Raw genomic sequence first — 24,419 nt, 5'->3', positions numbered from 1 at the left:
ATAAATACTCAAATCTTGTACTTGAGTAAAAGTATAAGTACTCAGAGTCAAAGTAGAAGTACCAGAGTGTAGGAACAATCCTGCATTCAAAATGTTCCTCAAATAAAAGTACAAAAGTATTATCATTAAAATATAGTTAAAGTAGCGACAGTAAAAGTAGAAGTACTCAGATATTGTACTAGAGTAAAAGTAGAAGTACTCAGATATTGTACTAGAGTAAAAGTAGAAGTACTCAGATCTTGTACTTGAGTACAAGTATAAGTACTCAGATCTTGTACTTTAGTAAAAGTATAAATACTCAAATCTTGTACTTGAGTAAAAGTAGAAGTACCAGAGTGTAGGAATACTCTGTTCCAGTAAAAGTCCTGCATTCAAAATGTTCCTCAAGTAAAAGTAGAAAAGTATTATCATCAAAATATAGTGAAAGACAGTAAAAGTAGTCGTCATGCAGATTGGTCCATTTCAGAATAATATATATGATATGTTTTATAATGATTGATCATGAAAGTGTTCTCAAAGCTGGTAAATGTGCAGCTAGTCTGAAGTACTTTGTAGACTGCAGGGTAGCTGGTGGAGGTGCAGCTAGTCTGAAGTACTTTGTAGACTGCAGGGTAGCTGGTGGATTTATTCCAGGTGGAACTAAAGTCTGATTTAACACTTGATTAGATTTCACATCATTCATCCAGATCTGTGAAGTAACTAAAGGTATTAAATACATGTAGTGGAGTCAAAGTACACCATGTACCTCTGAACTGTAGAGGAGAAGAAGAACAAAGTATCAAAACATTGAAATACTTAAATAAAGTACAAGTATCTCAAGATTGTACCCAAGTATAGTACTTGAGTTTATGAACTTAGTCACTTTACACCAGTGGCTATAAAGATAGAAAGGCTAAGCCTTGCACAGAGGCATGAAAATACATTTCCAAAATGCTCAACAGCCAACATTATAAACTGACTGCTACACAATTAAAATAAATGCTTTTATATATTTCTATTAGATGTGACTCTTTGGCGTTTCTGTTATTATTACCTGCTTTAGTTGCTCTGACTGCTAAAATCCTGTTATTCCTCAATTTAAAGCCGATATTCCTTGGGGTCGGGGTGCTCGGGTCCTTGTCACCTTTTTCATACCTGATGAGTTTGCATCCCTGTATGATGTCATAACGATGTTTTGTCTTGTGTAACCATTAACACTTCAGAGACAGGTTTGTATTTATCTGAGCCCTATGCAAACATGCGACGCCGACTATTTTCAGAACATCCGTTTCTGCTTCATATGCACTGACTGAAGGGAAGCGTGAGAACGTCGTTTCAATCGGGCCAACCGATGGTAGAACAGAGAAAGTAGAAGTAGGTTCTTTATCGGCCTGCTTCTATTGGGGACGTTTGATTTGCATCTGCTCACGGGAATCGTATCTCGAATGCTTTACCCAACATCTTAAAGCAGCCCTAAAAGAAAAGTCTCCAGGCTGAACTCATTGACAAGTTTATTTCTCACTTCTGCTGTTCCTCTTCGCACCGTAGAAGCTGTGACAAATTGTTCTTCACGAGTCTTATCTCGTTATTTAATCGACATATTCTTAGATTATATTAATCGGTAGTTCCGCATGATATCTATCTCGCCATCAAACTACTTCCCAAAAAGAAGAGCTTCAAGTAATATTATTTTTAAATCGTCGATCGACCGGCTGAATATTTTGTCTATTCTTTTGGTCTAACAATGGTCTATTGAAAAAGCATCTCTACCCAAAGCCCAATGTGAGTTTACAATCACAGGAGATAAAACGTAAAATCCTCAGATGAGAGAAGCTGTCATAAAGTCGAGCTTTTGTTTTTTTTGGCAGTTAGATTATTATTTGTGCCCTGCTCCATCGAAATCCGTCGCATTGACCCGAAGACACATTTTGAGTTGTATACACTGCTGGAAAGAGGAGACTCCTAGCTTTCTAATGATATCAGGATTGTTGTTGTGCTCCAAATATTAAGCGAAATATGTCACATTATATAATGACTGTCATCGTTTTGAGAAAAAGGCCTTCAAGGTTTCCTCTTCTCTGGAATCCATCGATCTGATTGGTTATTAGCAAATGATCAAAGTAGTACGGAGGGAAAATATTTGTTTGGATTACTGGTCTGGGGGAAGCTCGCGAGTGAGAGTGGGTGTGTTTGTGTATTTTTGCGTTTGTGTGTATTGTTTGTTTCCCGGGGAAAACACCGGCTGTTGTTGTGCCTGCTGTGACGTCAAGTCACTCCGTTCTCCGCTTGTAATTATGCCGAAGCTTCAACGTTGTATTTATCATCTGAATTTGCCGAAACAAGTTTAATATTCTGAAAGCCAAGACTTTGTTTATTTGAAATCAGATGAAAAGAAACTGTAACGGACCCTGCCGTGTTATCTATGGTTACTATACTCTTTCATTCATAATGTCAGCGGAGGGAGGGGGGGCGGCGTGCGGAACAGCAGGGTGCGAGGGAGAGCTGTCTTCGTCCCTTTACAAGCTTCAAACATTTATTTATCGTGTGATTTTGGAAATAAAAGTTTCATATTCTGAAAGCCAAGACTTTGTTTATTTAAAATCAAACAAAACACCCGAACCCTGAAAACCAATTTTTTTACGCAAATCCACGTTTATTTTGAAATGAGCCGTTGCGACTTTCGACTGGTTTCGGAGCGGGTCACATTTGACAATTGACTGATCAGCTAGCGGTTCTATTTGTACTTTAAGTCCTTAGAAATAACAATTTGCTTCCATAAATGTTTCTGTTAAAAACGGAATCCTCTTGTTTCCCCCAGCTGGACGCGGGTGTTCCTGAGAAGATGAGCCTGGTGTCCCGGGACGAGAAGAGCGTGCTGGTGGTGACGTACTCGGACCTGAAGCGCTGCTTCGACAGCACCTTCCAGGAGCTGCAGGCGGCGGCCTCCGGCTCCCTGTAGCGCCCCCTGTGGGCCCAGGGGGGGACTGCCCGTACCTGGAGCACATTATTGCACTACAGTGGAGGACCAGGCTCGTGGAGATGACATCAGCATGGCCAAGGCAGCGAGGCGGGGCTTCGTGAACCTCAGTCACATACACTGACCGTGTCCACCAGGAAGGCTTTTTCTAAAGTGTATTTTTTTTAGTTTTCCTAAACCCCGCAGCTGAAAAACGTAAATCAAAAGGACAAAAAAAACAAAGCGAAAAAGGACACATACGGAAGCTGTGACGAACAAGTATGATGACATTTTTTTAGATTTGGGGAACACAACAAGAAACGAACCATGAGGTTTTGAACATTCTTCCGGCTTTTATTGTTTATTTCTACAGTTGGGGTTTATTTTTTCTGAGGAGGATGCACTAAGATTTTAATTTGTTTTGGATATGTGTGAGTGGCCTGCAGGGTTTAAAGAGAGCTAACGTCACACACGGACATGAACACCAGAGCAGAATATGAATTTAAACAAAAAACTAAAATAAATCCAGCCTTCTATTGACTGACAGGACATACCACTCGAGGCTTTCACGGGGGTGGGATGGCTCCTGTTTCATGAAATGGGCCAGCCCACCTTTGCCTTGGTTCCCCCACACAAAGGACAAACCACTTGGGTGGGTGGGCTCTTCAAACTGGAACAATCGATGGATTTCTGACATTTTCATTCATGAAATGGTGGAACATCAGGCTCATGTGTGTGGGCACGGACTGGGGTTTGAAAGGTTGAAACATGTTTTTATTTTGGCATTGAGGAAGGAGTGTCTTCTCCCATCGCCGCCTACCATGATTTTGTTACATATGCAGCATCCGCCTTTGGTTAATAGCCGCTATCGTGACATGAACTGCTCAAGGGTGGGTGGGTTTGGTTCAGCTGTCCAGCACCTGGTCGTAGCCCTTCTGTTGAGGTGGAGCCACAGCTGCCTCTTTGTGGAATGTCATTCTTTTGTCCCCCATATGTCCCCTTTCTCTCTCTTTCTCTCCCCTGCTCTTCATGCTTTTATCCCTTTCTTCACTTGGCCTCTCCACATTTGAAAAGTGACACTTTTTGTGATTTTTCTAGCTGTGTTTTTCTCAGATATTGTGCAGGAATGCATGATGGGAGCTGGGACGACAATTAGTTGTTTTTGCCTCAATTAAAAGTTATTATTCTGTGGACCAATTCCAGCAGGGGTTTTAGGGAAGGGGAGAACAGGGCACCAACAGTTTTTTATGTTTGACTTTTAAAGATCATGGAATATAAACATGCTGGAGACGAAGCAGCGGTCTCTCACTCGGGTGGCTTGGATTTCTCTCAGGATGACAAACAGCTGGAGGGGCCCAATGACTGAATGTGTTTGGCTGTCATTGGCGACCCCCTGTCCAGTCAGATAGATTCGCTAAGGTGGAGCGTCTCCAGGCGGAGGGTTAAGGAAGTTCCTGGCACTGTGCAGATCATGCTGTGAGGGGTTTCATGTTGCCCTTAAGTACGGTTCATACTCCTTTTGATGATTTGAATCAAAGTCACTTAATGAATATTGTGCTAACCTGCTTCACCCTGATAAAGAGATCAATCCAAGCGCTGTCGAACCACTGTTTTCGATTTCTCTGCCTTAGATTGGTTCTCGGTAGCTTTTGACGGGTGTGTACAGCTTAAGACCGTAGAAAAACAGGGTCTTGTGTACGGTATGAAGCACACTGTCGGATAAGAGACACATCAAGGAGGACAATGTAAACAGTGTCTTGTCAAAGCTGACATACAAGTTGATATTCTGTACTTGGGGGTAACACACCTGCAGCAAGCTGGAAACATCATCCACTACTTCCTCTGTTTTAGTGAAATGAACCGACAAACTTATTTGGTGAATGTGGTGCTATAGAAAACCCTCGACACACAAACACACACACCAACTTGGTCTCCACATTGTCAGTGGTCATATCACTATCTTCCACATCAGAACACACACACACACACTCCAGTATATGTTAGTGACAAACTTCTCCTCCCCCACATAAACAAAACTACAACAATCACCATCTAGTTTGATGCCCCTCTTGTGTTCTCTTGTCTCAAATTTTGCAATATTTGTGTGTACAGCAGTATTTTAATAAAGAATACCAAAACGAAAGGATGTATGGCCTTGTCTTATTTAGCGAATATTGAAATAGTATGAAGATGCAACATAAAAACATGGTATTTTATGTGGCACGGTGTAGTGTAGAAACCAGGCGTGGTATAGTATGTCGTTAAAAATGACAGAAAAGTCATAGCATGCATAATTGCATATTTTTAGATAAGGGTCCCCCCGTCTGAAAAATATTTGTTAAAAATGACCGAAAAGTCATAAAAATGCAATTTAAAAAAACATCTTTTATGTCGAAATTAGGCGTATGTCGTTAAAAATTACAGAAAAGTTTTGATATAGCAAGTAAAAAAGGACAAAAAGCCTTATTTCGACATGTCAAAAAATCGAAAATCACTCAATTCCCTTCTGCATATATGGGTATTTCTCAATGTCGAGGAAGGCTGCTCCAGAGCCACTATTTCAAGTATGCCATGTCGTCGAGTGCCGCCGAAGGACTGTTCCAATGTCCAGCATACTTGGAATTCTACCGAGCCCTGCGTACTTCGTTGCGGGAAATGTCGAGGCTGCACATGTGTATCCTCCGCGGTCTTAAAATCCCCACAATGCTTTGCGCACGGACCAATTTCCCAAATCTTTGGCTGAAATCACACTCCATTTAAGACGGGGCCTCGCATATGACGCACAACTGCTAGCCTGCTCCACAATTCTTCGTTTTCTGAGGCTAGGAAGGATTCTTGCCTCGCTTCTGAAGGACCTGTCCTACCAAGGAAGCGTCCTCGACTTTGAGAAACACCCAGCATCTTCCACATCAGAACACACTTCTCCCCCACACAAACACAACTAAAACAATCACCATCACATTTTACAATATGTGAACAGCAGTATTTTAATACAGAAACTGATACATAGGGTTTTGTATTATTTTTGCAATAAGCTACATAACAGTTTTTAATAATATAAATGAAATCTATATTTAAAACAAGTTAATTGAAACGGACACAACACTATCTTCATACATCTTATGTTACACATTTTCCAGCATATAGCAGCTATGTAGGAGGAACCATTATTGAATACAGCATGTTCCTCTTCACAAAGCTAAGTACACAAGGTACCAATACAATACTCTGTGTACTTGTTGGTCAGTACATACATTCTTCATAATTGTATGTTATAAGTACTATCAGGTAATACTAAGCTGCTCTTAGAAGGGGTTTATGTGTGGCAAGGTAATACTTGGTAATATTAGAAAGGGTGTTCGATCAAGAGAAATGATCTTGGACGGAGATAAAGGAGGCCACGCAAATACTGTAACGAGGTAGAGTATGCAAAAAGAGAAGATTAATACAAATTATTATACACCCGTTAAGTTTTCTAAGAACAGATGCTAGAGGGAGGGGTACAGAAAAGCAGAGTTGTAGTCTGGAGGAGGGGAGCTGCCCTCGTCAGACGCCCAATCAGACGGCAGGATGGACGGCTCGTTGCTACGGAGACCGCTGATGTCATCGCGGAAGAAAGGCATCTGGTGGTCCCGGCACTTAGTGAAAGAAAAAAGCCTATAAACATACAAAAAGAGACTTGTTATCATACTATTGTTTTTTAAATGTATTCGATAGACTACACTAAGTATCTTTAAACATTTTTCGACATACTATACCTTTTATCAGCCTTTAATACATTTTAAGACAATAAAAACTAGTTTTGTCTTCATAGAATCATCATATCTTAAAGTGGACCTATCATGCTATATTTGAAACATATATTGTAGGGCCATACCTATACAAAACATGTCTGTGAAGTTTTTTGCTTAAAATACCAAACAGATCCCCCGTTGTAGCCATGCCTCATACTGCTCATACCCCTCTTTTGCAGCCCTGTTAGAGAAACAAGGATTTTGGGTCCTTAGCTTTACAAAAGAAAAAAATAGGAGGCGGAGCTAATGCCTGATCAGAATTCTACCGGAGATAAAGTTAAATTCTGCTGTGATAAAACACCATCCTGTTCTAAACCACATCAAGGATTATTTCTGAAACAGCATGGAGCTCAAATGCTTTTTCTCTTGCGGGTTTATCACAAAGTGAGTTATTTTTTATTTCCTGCTTTTCAAACACGTGTGCTCTCCAGTACAGGTTAGCTCTGAGTGTTAGCGAGGCTTGCTAATGTAAACAAAGACGAGATTACGTCCAAAACACGTCAGGCATTGTTTCTGATAGCTACTCTCTGTGGGCCCGCTGCCGATTTGATGTCCGATCGGCAGCAATCTGTATCCGCTCGTTGTACCCCTGTTTTTAAAAGATTTGGGTACGGAGGAAAAGAGAGAGGGTTTGCGTGAGTTCCCCGACGCACCGGACACATAGTTATGTATAAAACACATCACAAAGTGCATTTTGCATGATAGGTCCCCTTTAACTGTTTTCTTCACATCACAAGTATATTTTTTGATTGTTTGCAACCTCACTGTGTGTTCTTGTGACAGACAACATAACGTTAAATGGCGAGTCACTGAGAGATTACAGATTACCTGCTCAGTTTCTCGCTCTTGGTGCATTTTTTCCACGTCACGTGCTTCAGCTCTTCGGACGGCAGGACCATGCCGCTGTCACTCTGCTCGTCCTGAAGCACAGATTGCAAACATGCAAATGGTCAGAGAGTTACTGTTTCTTTTGTGTGTATATTCAAGCAGAAGGGAAGACGTTTCCTTACATTCAGGCAGTCTGGCTCCACGCAGGGAAGTTCCTCAAACGTCTGAAGTGTGGCCATACCCCTCATGTAACTGGAGGGAAAGATTTGGATTCAAAACATTGCATTTCTTCTTCTTTCTCAACCTGTTTCCTGTTGTTTCTGAATTGAGTTTCAGTTACCTTTCACGGCTCTCATCTCTTTCACATCCATCTTGTTCATTCTGCCTTTTCTCATATTCATTACACCACCACCGTACTTCTCCACCATACTTGTTTACGTGTACATTCGACATCTTCATTTGTAGCTCAGGCAAATATCAGATAGTGTAATGTTTTTATTTCCTCTCTAAGGAGTCCTTACCTCAGGTTTGTGACTGCAAGCGGGTTTTCTTTGCATGTCACGCTGCGACCAGTATCTCCAGCCGTAAAAGACCCCAGAGGAATGTAATCCTTGCCTTCCTGTAAAAGAGACGAATCAAATCAGATTATTTTGGGGAATTTGTATGTCTTTTTGTAAGCTTATCAATGTTGGCTAAGAGATACATCATAAGCCTGAAGAAGCTAGATCAAAAGAAGAAAGCCTGACCTGCTGAACGCGCGCTTGCAGCAGGTCTCCCAGGGTCTCCACCAGGTTAGTGAAGGTGGGTCGGTCTGAGGGTCCGGCCTCCCAACAGGCCAGCATTGTGCTGTAGCTGCGCGCGCGCGCGCGCACACACACACACACACACACACACACACACACACACACACACACACACACACACACACACACACACACACACACACACACACACACACACACACACACACACACACACACACACCACACACACACACACACACACACACACACACACACACACACACACACACACACACACACACACACACACACACACACACACACACACACACACACACACACACACACACACACACACACACACACACACACACACACACACACACACACAGACAGATGGGGTGTTAACATTTGACACAAACTGCCTGGGTCACATTATGAGCCACGACATAAAGCTTTAAATCAGGGGTGTCCAAACTTGCTAGTGGAGCCTAGCAGCGGCGAAACTGTGGCGCTTACGGTCCGTCCACACAGCGGCTTTAAACAAATCTTCCACCGCTTCCAACGCTTCTCCGCCCATAGATTTTTGAAAAGCTGCTGTGTGGACGTACCGTTACACTGTAGGTGCGCCGCATTTGCGCTTCAGACGAGGCTCCCTCCGCAAAATGAAGCACCCTCCACGAGGTGAGGCTCCCTCCGCGAGGTGAGGCCCCCTCCGCGAGGTGAGGCACCCTCCGCGAGGTGAGGCCCCCTCCGCGAGGTGAGGCTCCCTCCGCGAGGTGAGGCCCCCTCCGCGAGGTGAGGCTCCCTCCGCGAGGTGAGGCCCCCTCCGCGAGGTGAGGCCCCCTCCGCGAGGTGAGGCACCCTCCGCGAGGTGAGGCCCCCTCCGCGAGGTGAGGCCCCCTCCGCGAGGTGAGGCCCCCTCCGCGAGGTGAGGCCCCCTCCGCGAGGTGAGGCCCCACGCAGTCTGCGTGATCGGCCTGTAGGGAGGGGCGGCCCTGCTGTTATATAAATAAGTCATTGGGCTTTTATCTTATCTACTAAGATATGTTAGAAAATATTTTCAACTTGAATCGACTGAATTAATTTGAAAAGTGGGCTTATTAACACATGAATACTAATGTGTAATATATGTTTACATGTATATTTAAGAAGTACAATATAAGAAAAGCACTATTTGCATGTGTGGGCCATATTCCATTATACTTTTTGAATTTGCTTAGGGCCGATTCAAGATGGCCCACGGCCACATTTGGCCCCCGGGCCGTGGTTTGGACACCCCTGCTTTAAACACCCCTGCTTTAAACCCTGCTCCCTTGGACCCCCAATGTACCACCTCCCTACTTATTGTACTTTAACTCATTACGTCCCTGCCTAACACATAACAGTGTTGACATCCTATGGACCCACATCTCAGGTGTGCTGTATTCAGGCGCTCGCATCCTTGTTCCCGCCTTCAGTCTGTGGCAGAACTCTTCATCGATCTGAAGACCAGGGTACGGAGAACCTCCTGTTGGACAATCACACACATATTCAGATATTCAGAAGAGTACACTATAAAACATACAGAATACTCTAATACACCAATCTACTGACACAGACAGACAAATATAAACATTGTGTACTATATTCATAAAATGTGCACAGTAGCTTCTTATGAAAGTAAACTATATCCGGTCGGTGAGGTAGTTTCAGAACAGCTTGTGTTCGTTTAGAGCAAAACGATGTTGAGAGATCTGTTACCCAGAGAGAAGATCTCCCACAGCAGGATGCCGAAGGACCACACGTCACTCTGCGTGGTGAACACCTTGTCAAAGATGGCTTCTGGAGACATCCATTTCAGAGGGAGGCGGGCCTGTCGGGCAATCACAGGAGTGACAGAAGAGAGCGTGAAAGGTCTGGCTGGTTGAAACGCTGTGAGGCCTCAGATCAAAGACACATTCATGACGGGAGCTTAAGTCCTCTGAGTTTGATTAAAATACACTTGGTTTAATCTGTCAGGTACGGCCATTTAATAACAGTAGTCCTGTTTCAGCCACAAGAATAACTAAAAACGTAATTCACAGAGATATGTTTAAAGAGGCCTCAGAATGTGTTATTAATGTGGAGGCAGTTTGTTTTGTGAATGTACTACTATAAAAAGAGTTGTTTTGACTAAGAATTGCTAATGAAATTACAGTAATTATGAATTCTAAAATGTGAAATACTATAACCAGTGAGTGTGTAAAATGTAATATGCAATAACCCCCGAAGAATGTGCGTACAGTTGTGAGCTTTCCTCGAGTATCTTATGACGTGTTATGGTGATGTAAAACCTTTAGAGTGTAGCCTTTGGAGCCACATTGCTCACATGTACTCACATCTCCCTTGCGGACGTAGTCGGGGTCTTTGTAGATGTCTCTGGCCAGGCCGAAGTCACAGATCTTCACCACTTTATTGTCAGAGAGCAAAATGTTTCTGGCTGCCAGGTCTCTGTGGATACACTGCAGCAGAAACACAGAGAGGACAACATGTGATACAAAGGAATACGCATGTGTACAGCATCCACGAACACAGACGTCGGGTATCAAACCTTGCGAGAGGCGAGGAACTCCATCCCCCGCACCACCTGGAAGCTGAAGGAGATCAGATCCTCCAGGAATAAAGGAGAGTTGGAGCCACATTTGGTGTCTGGAGGAACGGGGAAGGCAGGGATTTAATCAAGCACACTCACAAGAACATGATAATAAAGCTCCTGTCTTACCGAGGTGATGCTCTGTATTGTCATCACACACTGGCTCTCCATCCTTTAATCCAGCAGATGAGAAGAAATCAGTTAGAGTTCATCAGATATACTATGAGATAAGAGTCAACATGTCATACACGATGATGACCCCTGAGGCCCCGTTGGTATTTGTGTCTGAACCTGTGAAGAAATTAAGGCAGTGCACGTCCTGCTTGAGACCTGATAACACTTTAGAACCTCAAACCGATTGCAGAAGTGCTTTTAAATGTATCGTTTTGTAAGTGTGAGAAGGGGCCATTTGCGCTGCAAGGAGAAGTGTGGTGTGCAGAGGCATGTGTGATCTCTCCCTGCACGACATGGTGGTTCTGTGTGTGTGAACACCGCTATCACGACACCATCTCTCTGTCTGTAGACTCACACGGTCGTGCACAAACACTTCTCTCTTGCCCTTCAGGAAGGTAGACAGATTTCCATAGCAACAGTACTCGACGATGACCATCAGTGGCCCTGCACACACAGAAAAACACACATTATTGCATACATAGTTCACCGATACATGCACTGACATGAACTTATATCAATAGGCTTCTTTAAAACACACGTGCAAAGGGAACACACACACACTTGCATGGAACCCACACACATGCATGGGAACACACACACACACACACACACACACACACACACACACACACACACACACAAGCATGGGAAAGACACACACACACACACACACACACACACACACACACACACACACATGCATGGGAACACACACACACACACACACACACACACACACACACACACACACACACGTCACATACATATGCATGGGAAAGACAGACACGCACACACTCTCACACACACACATATGCATGGGAAAGACAGACACACACACACACACACACACACACACACACACACACACACACACACACACACACACACACACACACACACACACACACACACACACACACACACACACACACACACACACACACACACACACACACACACACACACACACACACACACACACACACACACACACACACACACACAGACTTGCATGGAACCCACACACATGCATGGGAACACACACACACACACACACACACACACACACACGTCACATACACACAAATACACACAAGCATGGGAAAGACACACACACACACACACACACACACACACACACACACACACACACACACACACACACACACACACACACACACACACACACACACACACACACACACACACACACACACGGGAAAGACAGACACACACACACACACACACACACACACACACACACACACACACACACACGCATGGGAAAGACACACACACACACACACACACACACACACACACACACACACACACACACACACACACACACACACACACACACACACACACACACACACACACACACACACACACACACACACACACACACACACACAGACACATACATATGCATGGGAAAGACAGACATACACACATACATATGCATGGGAAAGACAGACACACACACACACACACACACACACACACACACACACACACACACACACGGGAAAGACACACACACACACACACACACACACACACACACACACACACACACACACACACACACACACACACACACACACACACACACACACACACACACACACACACACACACACACACACACACACACACACCTTCGGGCTTGGTGCATGCTCCCAGGAGGTTGACTACATTCAGATGATGTCCAATGTGATTGAGGATCTTCAGTTCAGTCATCAGAGCCTTGTGATCGCTGGCTGTAGCGCCCTCTGGTGGACAAAAGGTAGAAAAGAGTGGCAGAAATGTTTGGGTACTTTCTTTTCCGATTAGGAATCTTTCACCCAGAGCAGAGGTAAATAAGGGACTCAGATTCCTTACTAGAAAAGTACCAATACAATAATGTCAAAAAGTAAGAAAAAGAACAGGAGTATTATCCGCAAATATAGTTAAAGTAGTTAAACAAATATATACTTTTAAATAGAATAAAAATATGTAGCTATACGTTCAGGTAAGAATGTGCAATAAGTAAAATATTTCAATTAACATGAGAATATAAAGCAATAATGTTCACGGTTTAACTACAATACATAACATGTAGTATATTATAACTTATATATATATATATATTGTTTATTATGTGACATTATTCGATTACTTTTGTAGACAATATACACTGATTTATGTCAGGATTTTCTTTTTCAACTGTGTAATATATTGGATAATTCAACCTTTTTGTACCTTTTAACAGTAAGTCCACTGGTTCAATGATAAAGCTGCATTATGTTATAGTTGATCTCAATGCAAAATCTTTATCTGAAAAGTGCATTATTTCCCTTTTTAGGAAGTACAGTCGAAGTGTATAGAAGCATTAGATGAACATACAGTAGTGCCTGAGTGAATGTCCTACTGCCTGTACCTTTGAGCATCTTCACGGCCACAGTGGTGCAGCTGGTGGTGTTTTCTATCCCGAAGGCAGCCGCCTGCACCACCTTCCCGAAGGCCCCGCGGCCCAGAGGCTTCCCTGAGAGAGGAGAGACTGTTAGGGGGCTGACGGGGGGGGGGAAGGGAGGGTTTTGGAGTCTAATTGAGCTACTTTATTAATGACTATCCACCCTGGACGTGAGATGCTGATAAGAGAAGACTTCATCAACAGTCCATCTAGCTGGATCCCACCCTGCGAGCTGATTAGTTCGAGTCAACACAGTTTACTGGAGGTGATAAGCTCAGCGCAGACAACACAAGTCTGATTAATGGAATCACTCCCAATAATAACCGATAAGACCTCTGAGAAAGTCCTTCTATCTGTGGCGTGATCTTAAATAACTCACATCGTAACAGCATTATACTCCCAAAGACACTTGCTGTTAGAAAAACATTTTTGTTTGTTTGCTATAAATTAAATGAGTTTACCTAATTTGAGCCGCTCTCGAGGGAACTCCCATTGGCTGGGGTCGTACTGCAGTCTCTCACACGGCTCCTCCATTGGTCCGCCTCCTCTGTCCAGAATGATTGACAGGAACTCTGGTTTGGTGTTTGAGCTGTTGGGCTGTGGAGAAAGAACAGGGTAGCGTATGTTGTAAAACTGAAAAAGCCATACTCGAGTATACAATTCCAAACATGTAGATTTGTAAGAGACTTCAAACTAGACTAGGTGTTCTTTCAAGGATGTATTGATGTGTGTTAGCCAAGGAAGGAACAAAGAAGGCGTGGCAGGTGGAGAATAAATGTCAAAATATACAATAATATGCAACTAATGTCCACCCATCCACCCTTTATCATTATCATCATTATTATGGATAATACTAGTAGAATTTTGTGATTCTGAGACAACTCAAAGAAAGATAACAATACTCACACAAGTACATATAATACCCAGAAAACAGACTAGTTTCCTCTCACCTGCTTCAGCTTGCGTATGACGAGGGTCAGAAACAGCCAGAGCAGAGTGGCCACCACACAGGTACAGGTGAGAGCTGGGATCTCCAGGAAGGAGGCTTCAGAGGCACCTAGAACCACAAACACACTGTGCTCGTATAGATTTACTTTTTGAGTGTTATTACGTGAACTTAATACACGAAAGCAGGCCTGCATAGGACTTTGAACAATGTAATCTTGATAAAGCTAGAATTCTATTATACATTCATTTCAGTTTATTGTGAAATGGAGAAAATCAAAGACAGATAAATACGATTATTTGGTGAGAATTGCAATAAATCATTGTACTTTCAAACCGGTGTGTTTTCACGATCAAGCCATATTGCATTAACATCCATCCCCGTTATTAAATACCAATCATTATTATTTTCTTATGTGAAGAAGTGAAATGCTCAACCCGGTAGAAAACCAAGACTCTCTGAGATTTAGGCTGGGCCCTTCTGGAGGAAATAAAGACGGGAGACAGCTTCCTTCCTGATCCACACACACACACACACACACACACACACACACACACACACACACACACACACACACACACACACACACACACACACACACACACACACACACACACACACACACACACACACACACACACACACACACACACACACACACCACACACACACACACACACACACACACACACACACACACACACACACACACACACACACACACACACACACACACACACACACACACACACACACACACACACACACACACACACACACACACACACACACACACACACACACACACACACACACACACACACACACACACACACACACACACACACACACACACACACACACACACACACACACACACACACACACACACACGAAAAGCGCCCACTACTCCACACATAATGGTACTCAAACAATGCTATTCCACCACAACCCGCCGTGCGTGTGTGTGTGTCTCTGTGTGTCTCTGTCTGTGTGTGTCTCTGTATGTGTGTGTGTGTGTGTGTGTGTGTGTGTGTGTGTGTGTGTGTGTGTGTAGAAGACAACTCAACAAAGGAGTGTGTCCTTTGATCAATATTCTCAAGAACAGAAATATCCTCTCCCATTAATAGAGAATGACAACACGCCTAAATAAAGTGATATTTTGAATGTGTGTACATCCAGGCGACACATCTGTTCACAGAGCTGGGAACAATGGACATTCAGACATATCCATATATGGAAGTGTCCTCTCTGTGAGACAACACAGCCAATCAAAGGCCGGGATGCCATTGATTGGCTGCTGGTTGACAGATGCTTACCATTAACCCATATATAGGCAGAGCTCTCTGCTGACCCCCTCTCATTGGTCGCCTGGCACGTATACAGACCCTGGTCCTCCGCTGTGATTCGATCGATGTTGAGGGTCCCATCGTCTGGGGATATCACAATACCTGACGCGGTGGTACACACTTGTTAGACACCAGATGATTACTACAGTTGACATGTTTGTGGTGCATGTGTAATACCTGATCCCTGAGAGAGAGCTTGTTCGTCCTTGTACCATGTGACGGTGGGCGGGGGGACGCCTGCAGACGGACAGCTGAGGAAGACGGAGCTGCTGACATTCACTGTGCAATCTGTCAGATTATCAAGCAGCACTGGAGGCTCCAAAACTGAAAGGAAAAACACACACCGTCAATATGTGTGTGTTTGTGCAAATCGTGACTTATAAACAGGGGTCTAATGGTACTAAGAACATTAACCCAAGTACTACATTCTGTACTTTACATTCATGCCACTTTTATTCTACACATTTCTGAAGGGTATTATGTAATTTAATAAACTCAGGTAAGCTAATTTGTAGATTTGAATGATGACATTAAAATATCTAAAAGACAATACATTTTATCTGCTCACACCAGTTAACACATTCCTGCATATAATAGTAGTATAATTTGCATTTTGTCTACTTTATTTTCCATACTTTAAACCTGCCATAGCTGATAACAGTTGTAGTTATTTATAGACTTCAACAGATCTGTGGTGACGTAAAAGCAGAGCTATGTCTTCTGGACCCGTGCCACTTTTAGACAATAAATGGCAGTGGTAGTGACACATTTGTTCTAGATGTGTGTGGCCTTGGTTTCAACCTGTGAGTCAGCTGAGTCCTCTTGGGCCCCTTACTCACCCTGAAATACCCCGCGATCAGGGTTGGGTTGTAACGGAATACATGTAACGGCGTTACGTAATCAGAATACAAAAATCAAGTAACTGTATTCAGCTTGCGTTACATTTGAAAAACGAGTAATCTGATTACAGTTACTTTCATAAACCTGAAGTGAATACATTTTGGATTACTTATTGGAATTATTGGTGGAAAGATTTCCTCTCAACATTTAATATTCATTACTAAAGGTACAGCGGAATCACAGCGCACAAAACCTATTACCGCCGCAGATGGGCCAAAAAAGCGTTTGAAAAACAATCGCGGGTCCGCTCGCTCAGTGAAACAATAACAACGAAACATGGAGGAAACATGTGTATATAGAGGTGTGTGTGGTTAAAACACATCAGCCTGCGGTCGCTCTTTAGCCTTACTAATGATTATTTCTGAAGGTAAACACAGTGAAGGCGGTGCGAAAGGCGGTGCGAGCTCGTCTTCTCAGAGGCGGAGTTAACCCTCCCGCTGCCTCCTGGTGCTGCAGAGATGTCATGAAGTGAAGCAGGTTTTCCTTCTAAAAAACAGCTGCGGGCAGCAGATACCGTGAGAGTCACAGACATGAATTCATAGATCAAGGCAGACTGGTGCACACACTCTCCTCTCCTGTTTTGCCGATTAGGTGCTTAAACAAATATAGCTCTACACCCCTGGCCGAAATGTCCTTAAAATGAAGTCCGAGTTCGACATTTTAATTCATGTCCTGCCAACACTGGCAGGACAGAAGGCGACACGCCCTTTCTAAGCCGTGTCCCTCACTCACTCCTCACATCACAAGCTGCATCCCCAACAAGTGTATTATGTTGTTAAATCGTTTCAGATGTGATGTTTCAGTTGTGCTCTTGATAAGCCATTAAAACAGTAAAAACACGTTCAGTTTCCTTTTGCTTTTTGTGTCTCCTGTTCACCAAAACATACCCATTTTAGATGGAAAAAGTAAGTAATCCAAAAGTAATCCAAAAGTAATCTGATTACGTTACTTTTTAAAGACACGTAACTGTAACTGTATTCGGATTACTTTAACAGCCATGTAATCAGTAATCAGTAACTGATTACATTTACAAAGTAACCCTCCCAACCCTGCCCGCGATACAAACCCATTTGTAACAACAATGTAGTATTTCATCATGTGAACAGTCATGAGTGCACACAATGCAGGTTTCAGTTTCCTTTGGTGTATCCAGATGATCCCATGCTTTAATTTTCCTCCATTCTCTCACTTTCTGGCTCCCTAGCATCTTCGTGGTCACCCTGTCTCTCTAGTAATTCCTTTGTGGGGGTCCCGCGGGAGGAAGCTGACGTGTTGGGCCCTGATTGTGTGCAGAACAGCAGTAAAAGACATGAAGAAAAGTCACTTAACCAAGGCGACTGATTGTTGTTTCCCCGATCTTCCTCCTGGACAACAATTGATGATTGTCCGCGGGGGCTGCGGCCTGACAGTGTCTGATTGGCTGATTGTTGCTCCGGCCCCGTGTGGGGGCCTGTAAATGTGGCATTGTGGGAAGTGCCATTGTGTGCTCTTCCTCCAGGCAAGGGCTCATTCCCACGTGAAAGAAGTGCTGAGCTGGAGCGCAAGAGCAAAGGCAGGGTGGGGCCCCAGGAAGCTGAGGGGACCCAATTCCCAAGCAGCTGTGAGAGTTTGTTTGTTTGTTTGTTTGTTTGTGCACAGAAAACATGGGGGTGGGTTTAAAACAGCGAGAGATCACAACCTACATTTAATTACAATTCGGTAATCAGACATCAAGAACAACATTTTTGAAGGCCTTAATAATTGATCTAATTTGGGGGCCCTTGTTCAACTCAGGGATCTCTGAATAAGTCAGTCCATCAATTCATGCATAACACGGTTTGTATGGAAGCAAAGAGAAGTTACATTATTTGAGATGTATGTAACTAAATAGTTGTGCCTATAGTGAAGTGTGTAGCTCTGCTTAAAAGCTAATTAGCATTCAATTAATAGCATTCAAATATTCTACTTTGACATTTTTCTGAAGTCTGAAGCTCAAGTTAAATTAGACGGATGAGTGGTATTTAAATGTCAACATTATATATTTAGTATTGGTTCAATGTTAGTTAGATATTCACTATAATAGTCAAATGATGATGGCCCTTCTACGTTTCCATACTTTTCACTTAAAGGAAATGTCTGAAAAAAGCCTTATATTGACTCCACACGTTGAGGAGGGAGATGAAGAGGAGGAGGGAGATGAAGAGGATCAGCACTCACTTGTGACCTCCACCTGTGTGTCCAGGTCTGTGTTCTGCCCGGTGACCAGGTGGTGGGTGGAGCATCTGTAGGCTCCTGAGTCTGTGGCTGTTAGGTTGCTTAGTAACAGGACCAGTGAATTGGAGAACGCCCCGGATGTGAGCTGCTGCGGGGCGGGGCTGCGTGATTGGGCGTGCCCTGTGTCATTCACCCGTTGCCATGATAACGCACCATACAGGTACTTATTGGCTGAACAGGTGAGATGGAGGTCTCCGCCCTCTCTAGGCTCCTCCCTCTGACTCACACTGAAGCCTCCTGGGACATCTGAGGAGAAAGATTTGGAAGAAGAGGAACCATGAATATTTTAAAAACACCTCTCGGTTTCTCCACATGCGATCCTGTCTGAAACCAGGAGAGCTCCACCTCCATTTCTGTAACCTTTGACGACAAAGTTGAACGGCTGTTGTGTGTAAAAGCAGCTAGTGGAATACAGTGAAAATGCTTTTTATTTACTTTAGCCATTTGAAACTTCCCGTGGAAACGGCTCGAGAGTTTCCTGATGGCAGATAGTGTTTATCTTTCCCGAACACCCCAAGGCCTCCCGAAATAAAGCGGACCTGCCAGTCCAAGGAAGTGCGCTGCGCGGGGAAGTGGAACGATAAGAGCCCCAGGTTCCTGTTTCACTCCTGCTCACACACTCACAGCTCAGCCTTAGCACTGACACAAGTACACACAAACCTTTACCTGTACGCCTAGTAACAAATCTAACCTCACACACACACACAACGGCAGTGTGTATCCAATGCACGTAGGCTACGTTGTTCTGCCAACCGACAATAATGAGCATGTGACTTCATCCGTTTCATTTTTGAGCACTTGGATCTGGTACTTCACATTTTCACATGAGGAACTCACAAAGGGGAAGCCACATACTTTAATAATGTCTAATCTGAAGCAAGTGTCAGATGTGTACGTTACTAATGGAGCACCTTTGAGTTGAGATGTATCGTAAAGACAATCAAGCAGAGGCAGAATCATAATTATAATATTTAACTAACCCAGGAGGAAATTGGGTTTTGTGACAGTTGCTTTTGAAAGTGTGGTGTGACGCCTCTATTGACTTTTGTGATCTGTTGCTTTTGAAATAAGATGCTCACTAGCACCTCTCCTGTTCTCTCCTCACCTGTGACGTAGAAGTGGATGAGGAGCTGATCTGCTCCGGCAGCGTTGAAGGCGACGCAGCGATATCCTCCAGACACAGAGGCCTCTGCCACAGTCAGGACCCCCACCGTCTGAAAAGAGCAAACACACGTCACAAGTCTTGAGCACTCGCACTTAAAAATGTAAAGTCAAATGGACCAATGGACATATTTTATTTTGTGTATGATGCTGCCACAGAGGTCATGTGTGTGTATACATGTCTGGGATTGGCTCATTCTTACGGAGGGTCTGTAAATTAAAGTAAGGCCAGCTGGCAACTGGGAAGCACACTGTGCTGCCCAAATACACACACACACACACACACACACACACACACACACACACACACACACACACACACACACACACACACACACACACACACACACACACACACACACACACACACACACACACACACACACACACACACACACACACACACACACACACACACACACACACACACACACACATTTAAGGCTCATTACCTCTGCCCCTAATGGCAGGAATCATGTTTTCCATCAGCGGACAATAGGGGTTTCTGAGCCAGACCTCCTGCCCACTTCCAGGTCAGTGGGCAGCACGACATGCAGGCTGTTGATAAGTACTAATAAAGGTGTGTGTCTGACTATGTGTGTGTGTGTGTGTGTGTGTGTGTGTGTGTGTGTGTGTGTGTGTGTGTGTGTGTGTGTGTGTGTGTGTGTGTGCGGGGGAGAAGTGAGTAAGATCAGATATGATACAGTGAGTGAAAAAGCTATATTTCGTTAATTTGTATTCTGTTATTATCCGATGATTTTCTTTAGTTTTTTTGTCTACGGAATACGTCATATTTGTGTGCACTTAAATGGTCTGCGAAGGGTTAAATCCTCCAGAGTGACATCACTATATAACGTTCGCACCTCTATTGGCTAGTGCTCAAACACATTGTATGTGATAGGCTAAGGAGTGGGACATCTCTCAGCGGTTGACCAATCACAACAGAGCTGGCCAGCTAACCAATCAGAGCTCTCCTGTGCTCTGGTTTCAGACAGAGGGTGAAAAGAGGTGCTGCAGCTTTTTGAACATTAAAGCATGGAGACATGTCCCAGTAGAGACACTACATACTGATATACACCTGAACATCAGCAAGAGAGGACTCTTTAAAGTAGAGACACTACATACTGATATACACCTGAACATCAGCAGGAGAGGACTCTTTAAAGTAGAGACACTACATACTGATATACACCTGAACATCAGCAGGAGAGGACTCTTTAAAGTAGAGACACTACATACTGATATACACCTGAACATCAGCAGGAGAGGACTCTTTAAAGTAGAGACACTACATACTGATATACACCTGAACATCAGCAGGAGAGGACTCTTTAAAGTAGAGACACTACATACTGATATACACCTGAACATCAGCAGGAGAGGACTCTTTAAAGTAGAGACACTACATACTGATATACACCTGAACATCAGCAGGAGAGGACTCTTTAAAGTAGAGACACTACATACTGATATACACCTGAACATCAGCAGGAGAGGACTCTTTAAAGTAGAGACACTACATACTGATATACACCTGAACATCAGCAGGAGAGGACTCTTTAAAGTAGAGACACTACATACTGATATACACCTGAACATCAGCAAGAGAGGACTCTTTAAAGTAGAGACACTACATACTGATATACACCTGAACATCAGCAGGAGAGGACTCTTTAAAGTAGAGACACTACATACTGATATACACCTGAACATCAGCAGGAGAGGGACTCTTTAAAGTAGAGACACTACATACTGATATACACCTGAACATCAGCAGGAGAGGACTCTTTAAAGTAGAGACACTACATACTGATATACACCTGAACATCAGCAGGAGAGGACTCTTTAAAGTAGAGACACTACATACTGATATACACCTGAACATCAGCAGGAGAGGACTCTTTAAAGTAGAGACACTACATACTGATATACACCTGAACATCAGCAGGAGAGGACTCTTTAAAGTAGAGACACTACATACTGATATACACCTGAACATCAGCAGGAGAGGACTCTTTAAAGTAGAGACACTACATACTGATATACACCTGAACATCAGCAGGAGAGGACTCTTTAAAGTAGAGACACTACATACTGATATACACCTGAACATCAGCAGGAGAGGACTCTTTAAAGTAGAGACACTACATACTGATATACACCTGAACATCAGCAGGAGAGGACTCTTTAAAGTAGAGACACTACATACTGATATACATCTGAACATCAGCAGGAGAGGACTCTTTAAAGTAGAGACACTACATACTGATATACACCTGAACATCAGCAGGAGAGGACTCTTTAAAGTAGAGACACTACATACTGATATACACCTGAACATCAGCAGGAGAGGACTCTTTAAAGTAGAGACACTACATACTGATATACACCTGAACATCAGCAGGAGAGGACTCTTTAAAGTAGAGACACTACATACTGATATACACCTGAACATCAGCAGGAGAGGACTCTTTAAAGTAGAGACACTACATACTGATATACACCTGAACATCAGCAGGAGAGGACTCTTTAAAGTAGAGACACTACATACTGATATACATCTGAACATCAGCAGGAGAGGACTCTTTAAAGTAGAGACACTACATACTGATATACACCTGAACATCAGCAGGAGAGGACTCTTTAAAGTAGAGACACTACATACTAATATACACCTGAACATCAGCAGGAGAGGACTCTTTAAAGTAGAGCCACTACATACTGATATACACCTGAACATCATCAGGAGAGGACTCTTTAAAGTAGAGACACTACATACTGGTATACACCTGAACATCAGCAGGAGAGCACTCTTTAAAGTAGAGACACTACATACTGATATACACCTGAACATCAGCAGGAGAGGACTCTTTAAAGTAGAGACACTACATACTGATATACACCTGAACATCAGCAGGAGAGGACTCTTTAAAGTAGAGACACTACATACTGATATACACCTGGACATCAGCAGGAGAGGACTCTTTAAAGTAGAGACACTACATACTGATATACACCTGAACATCAGCAGGAGAGGACTCTTTAAAGTAGAGACACTACATACTGATATACACCTGAACATCAGCAGGAGAGGACTCTTTAAAGTAGAGACACTACATACTGATATACACCTGAACATCATCAGGAGAGGACTCTTTAAAGTAGAGACACTACATACTGTTATACACCTGAACATCAGCAGGAGAGCACTCTTTAAAGTAGAGACACTACATACTGATATACACCTGAACATCAGCAGGAGAGGACTCTTTAAAGTAGAGACACTACATACTGATATACACCTGAACATCAGCAGGAGAGGACTCTTTAAAGTAGAGACACTACATACTGATATACACCTGGACATCAGCAGGAGAGGACTCTTTAAAGTAGAGACACTACATACTGATATACACCTGAATATCAGCAGGAGAGGACTCTTTAAAGTAGAGACACTACATACTGATATACACCTGAACATCAGCAGGAGAGGACTCTTTAAAGTAGAGACACTACATACTGATATACACCTGAACATCAGCAGGAGAGGACTCTTTAAAGTAGAGACACTACATACTGATATACACCTGAACATCAGCAGGAGAGGACTCTTTAAAAAGTAGACACACTACATACTGATATACACCTGAACATCAACAGGAGAGGACTCTTTAAAGTAGAGACACTACATACTGATATACACCTGAATATCAGCAGGAGAGGACTCTTTAAAGTAGAGACACTACATACTGATATACACCTGAACATCAGCAGGAGAGGACTCTTTAAAGTAGAGACACTCCATACTGATATACACCTGAACATCAGCAGGAGAGGACTCTTTAAAGTAGAGACACTCCATACTGATATACACCTGAACATCAGCAGGAGAGGACTCTTTAAAGTAGAGACACTACATACTGATATACACCTGAACATCAGCAGGAGAGGACTCTTTAAAGTAGAGACACTACATACTGATATACACCTGAACATCAGCAGGAGAGGACTCTTTAAAGTAGAGACGCTACATACTGATATACACCTGAACATCAGCAGGAGAGGACTCTTTAAAGTAGAGACACTACATACTGATATACACCTGAACATCAGCAGGATAGGGCCAGTTTAATTAAATTGTAACCTACAGTATGATCCAACGTCTTTGCACCAAATATCTACATTGAATCTACTGTATGGGGCATTCTACCGAGTTAGTACAAACAACAAGAAAACTATTTAACAAAACAATTAAGTATTCAGA

The 24,419-nt window shown here is 43.2% G+C and overlaps 2 protein-coding genes across 4 annotated transcripts in view; one reads left to right on the top strand and one right to left on the bottom strand.

Moving 5' to 3' along the window:
* The window catches only part of pan3 (poly(A) specific ribonuclease subunit PAN3), a 28,140-nt gene extending 23,062 nt beyond the window's left edge, over nt 1–5,078 (top strand). For both annotated transcript variants that reach the window (XM_034108459.2, XM_034108458.2), the window contains exon 18: nt 2,798–5,078. In XM_034108459.2, the coding sequence (XP_033964350.1) occupies nt 2,798–2,938 (141 nt within the window). In that variant the 3' untranslated portion in view covers nt 2,939–5,078. The remainder of the gene's footprint in view (nt 1–2,797) is intronic.
* Nucleotides 5,079–5,429: 351 nt separating this feature from the next.
* Nucleotides 5,430–24,419, bottom strand: part of flt1 (fms related receptor tyrosine kinase 1) — a 38,410-nt gene continuing 19,420 nt past the window's right edge. For both annotated transcript variants that reach the window (XM_034108413.2, XM_034108414.2), the window contains exons 12-30: nt 20,100–20,208; nt 18,938–19,240; nt 16,019–16,165; nt 15,812–15,943; nt 14,497–14,603; nt 14,008–14,143; nt 13,514–13,618; nt 12,753–12,866; nt 11,444–11,532; nt 11,044–11,086; nt 10,873–10,970; nt 10,661–10,783; nt 10,044–10,155; nt 9,711–9,810; nt 8,304–8,409; nt 8,079–8,176; nt 7,740–7,809; nt 7,558–7,649; nt 5,430–6,592 (exon numbers count right to left, since the gene is read on the bottom strand). In XM_034108413.2, the coding sequence (XP_033964304.1) occupies nt 6,424–6,592; nt 7,558–7,649; nt 7,740–7,809; nt 8,079–8,176; nt 8,304–8,409; nt 9,711–9,810; nt 10,044–10,155; nt 10,661–10,783; nt 10,873–10,970; nt 11,044–11,086; nt 11,444–11,532; nt 12,753–12,866; nt 13,514–13,618; nt 14,008–14,143; nt 14,497–14,603; nt 15,812–15,943; nt 16,019–16,165; nt 18,938–19,240; nt 20,100–20,208 (2,253 nt within the window). In that variant the 3' untranslated portion in view covers nt 5,430–6,423. The remainder of the gene's footprint in view (nt 6,593–7,557; nt 7,650–7,739; nt 7,810–8,078; nt 8,177–8,303; nt 8,410–9,710; nt 9,811–10,043; nt 10,156–10,660; nt 10,784–10,872; nt 10,971–11,043; nt 11,087–11,443; nt 11,533–12,752; nt 12,867–13,513; nt 13,619–14,007; nt 14,144–14,496; nt 14,604–15,811; nt 15,944–16,018; nt 16,166–18,937; nt 19,241–20,099; nt 20,209–24,419) is intronic.

Source organism: Pseudochaenichthys georgianus, chromosome 20 (assembly GCF_902827115.2).
Source record: "Pseudochaenichthys georgianus chromosome 20, fPseGeo1.2, whole genome shotgun sequence".
NCBI classification, from domain to species: domain Eukaryota; kingdom Metazoa; phylum Chordata; class Actinopteri; order Perciformes; family Channichthyidae; genus Pseudochaenichthys; species Pseudochaenichthys georgianus.
This window is presented reverse-complemented; position numbering and strand designations above follow the sequence as displayed.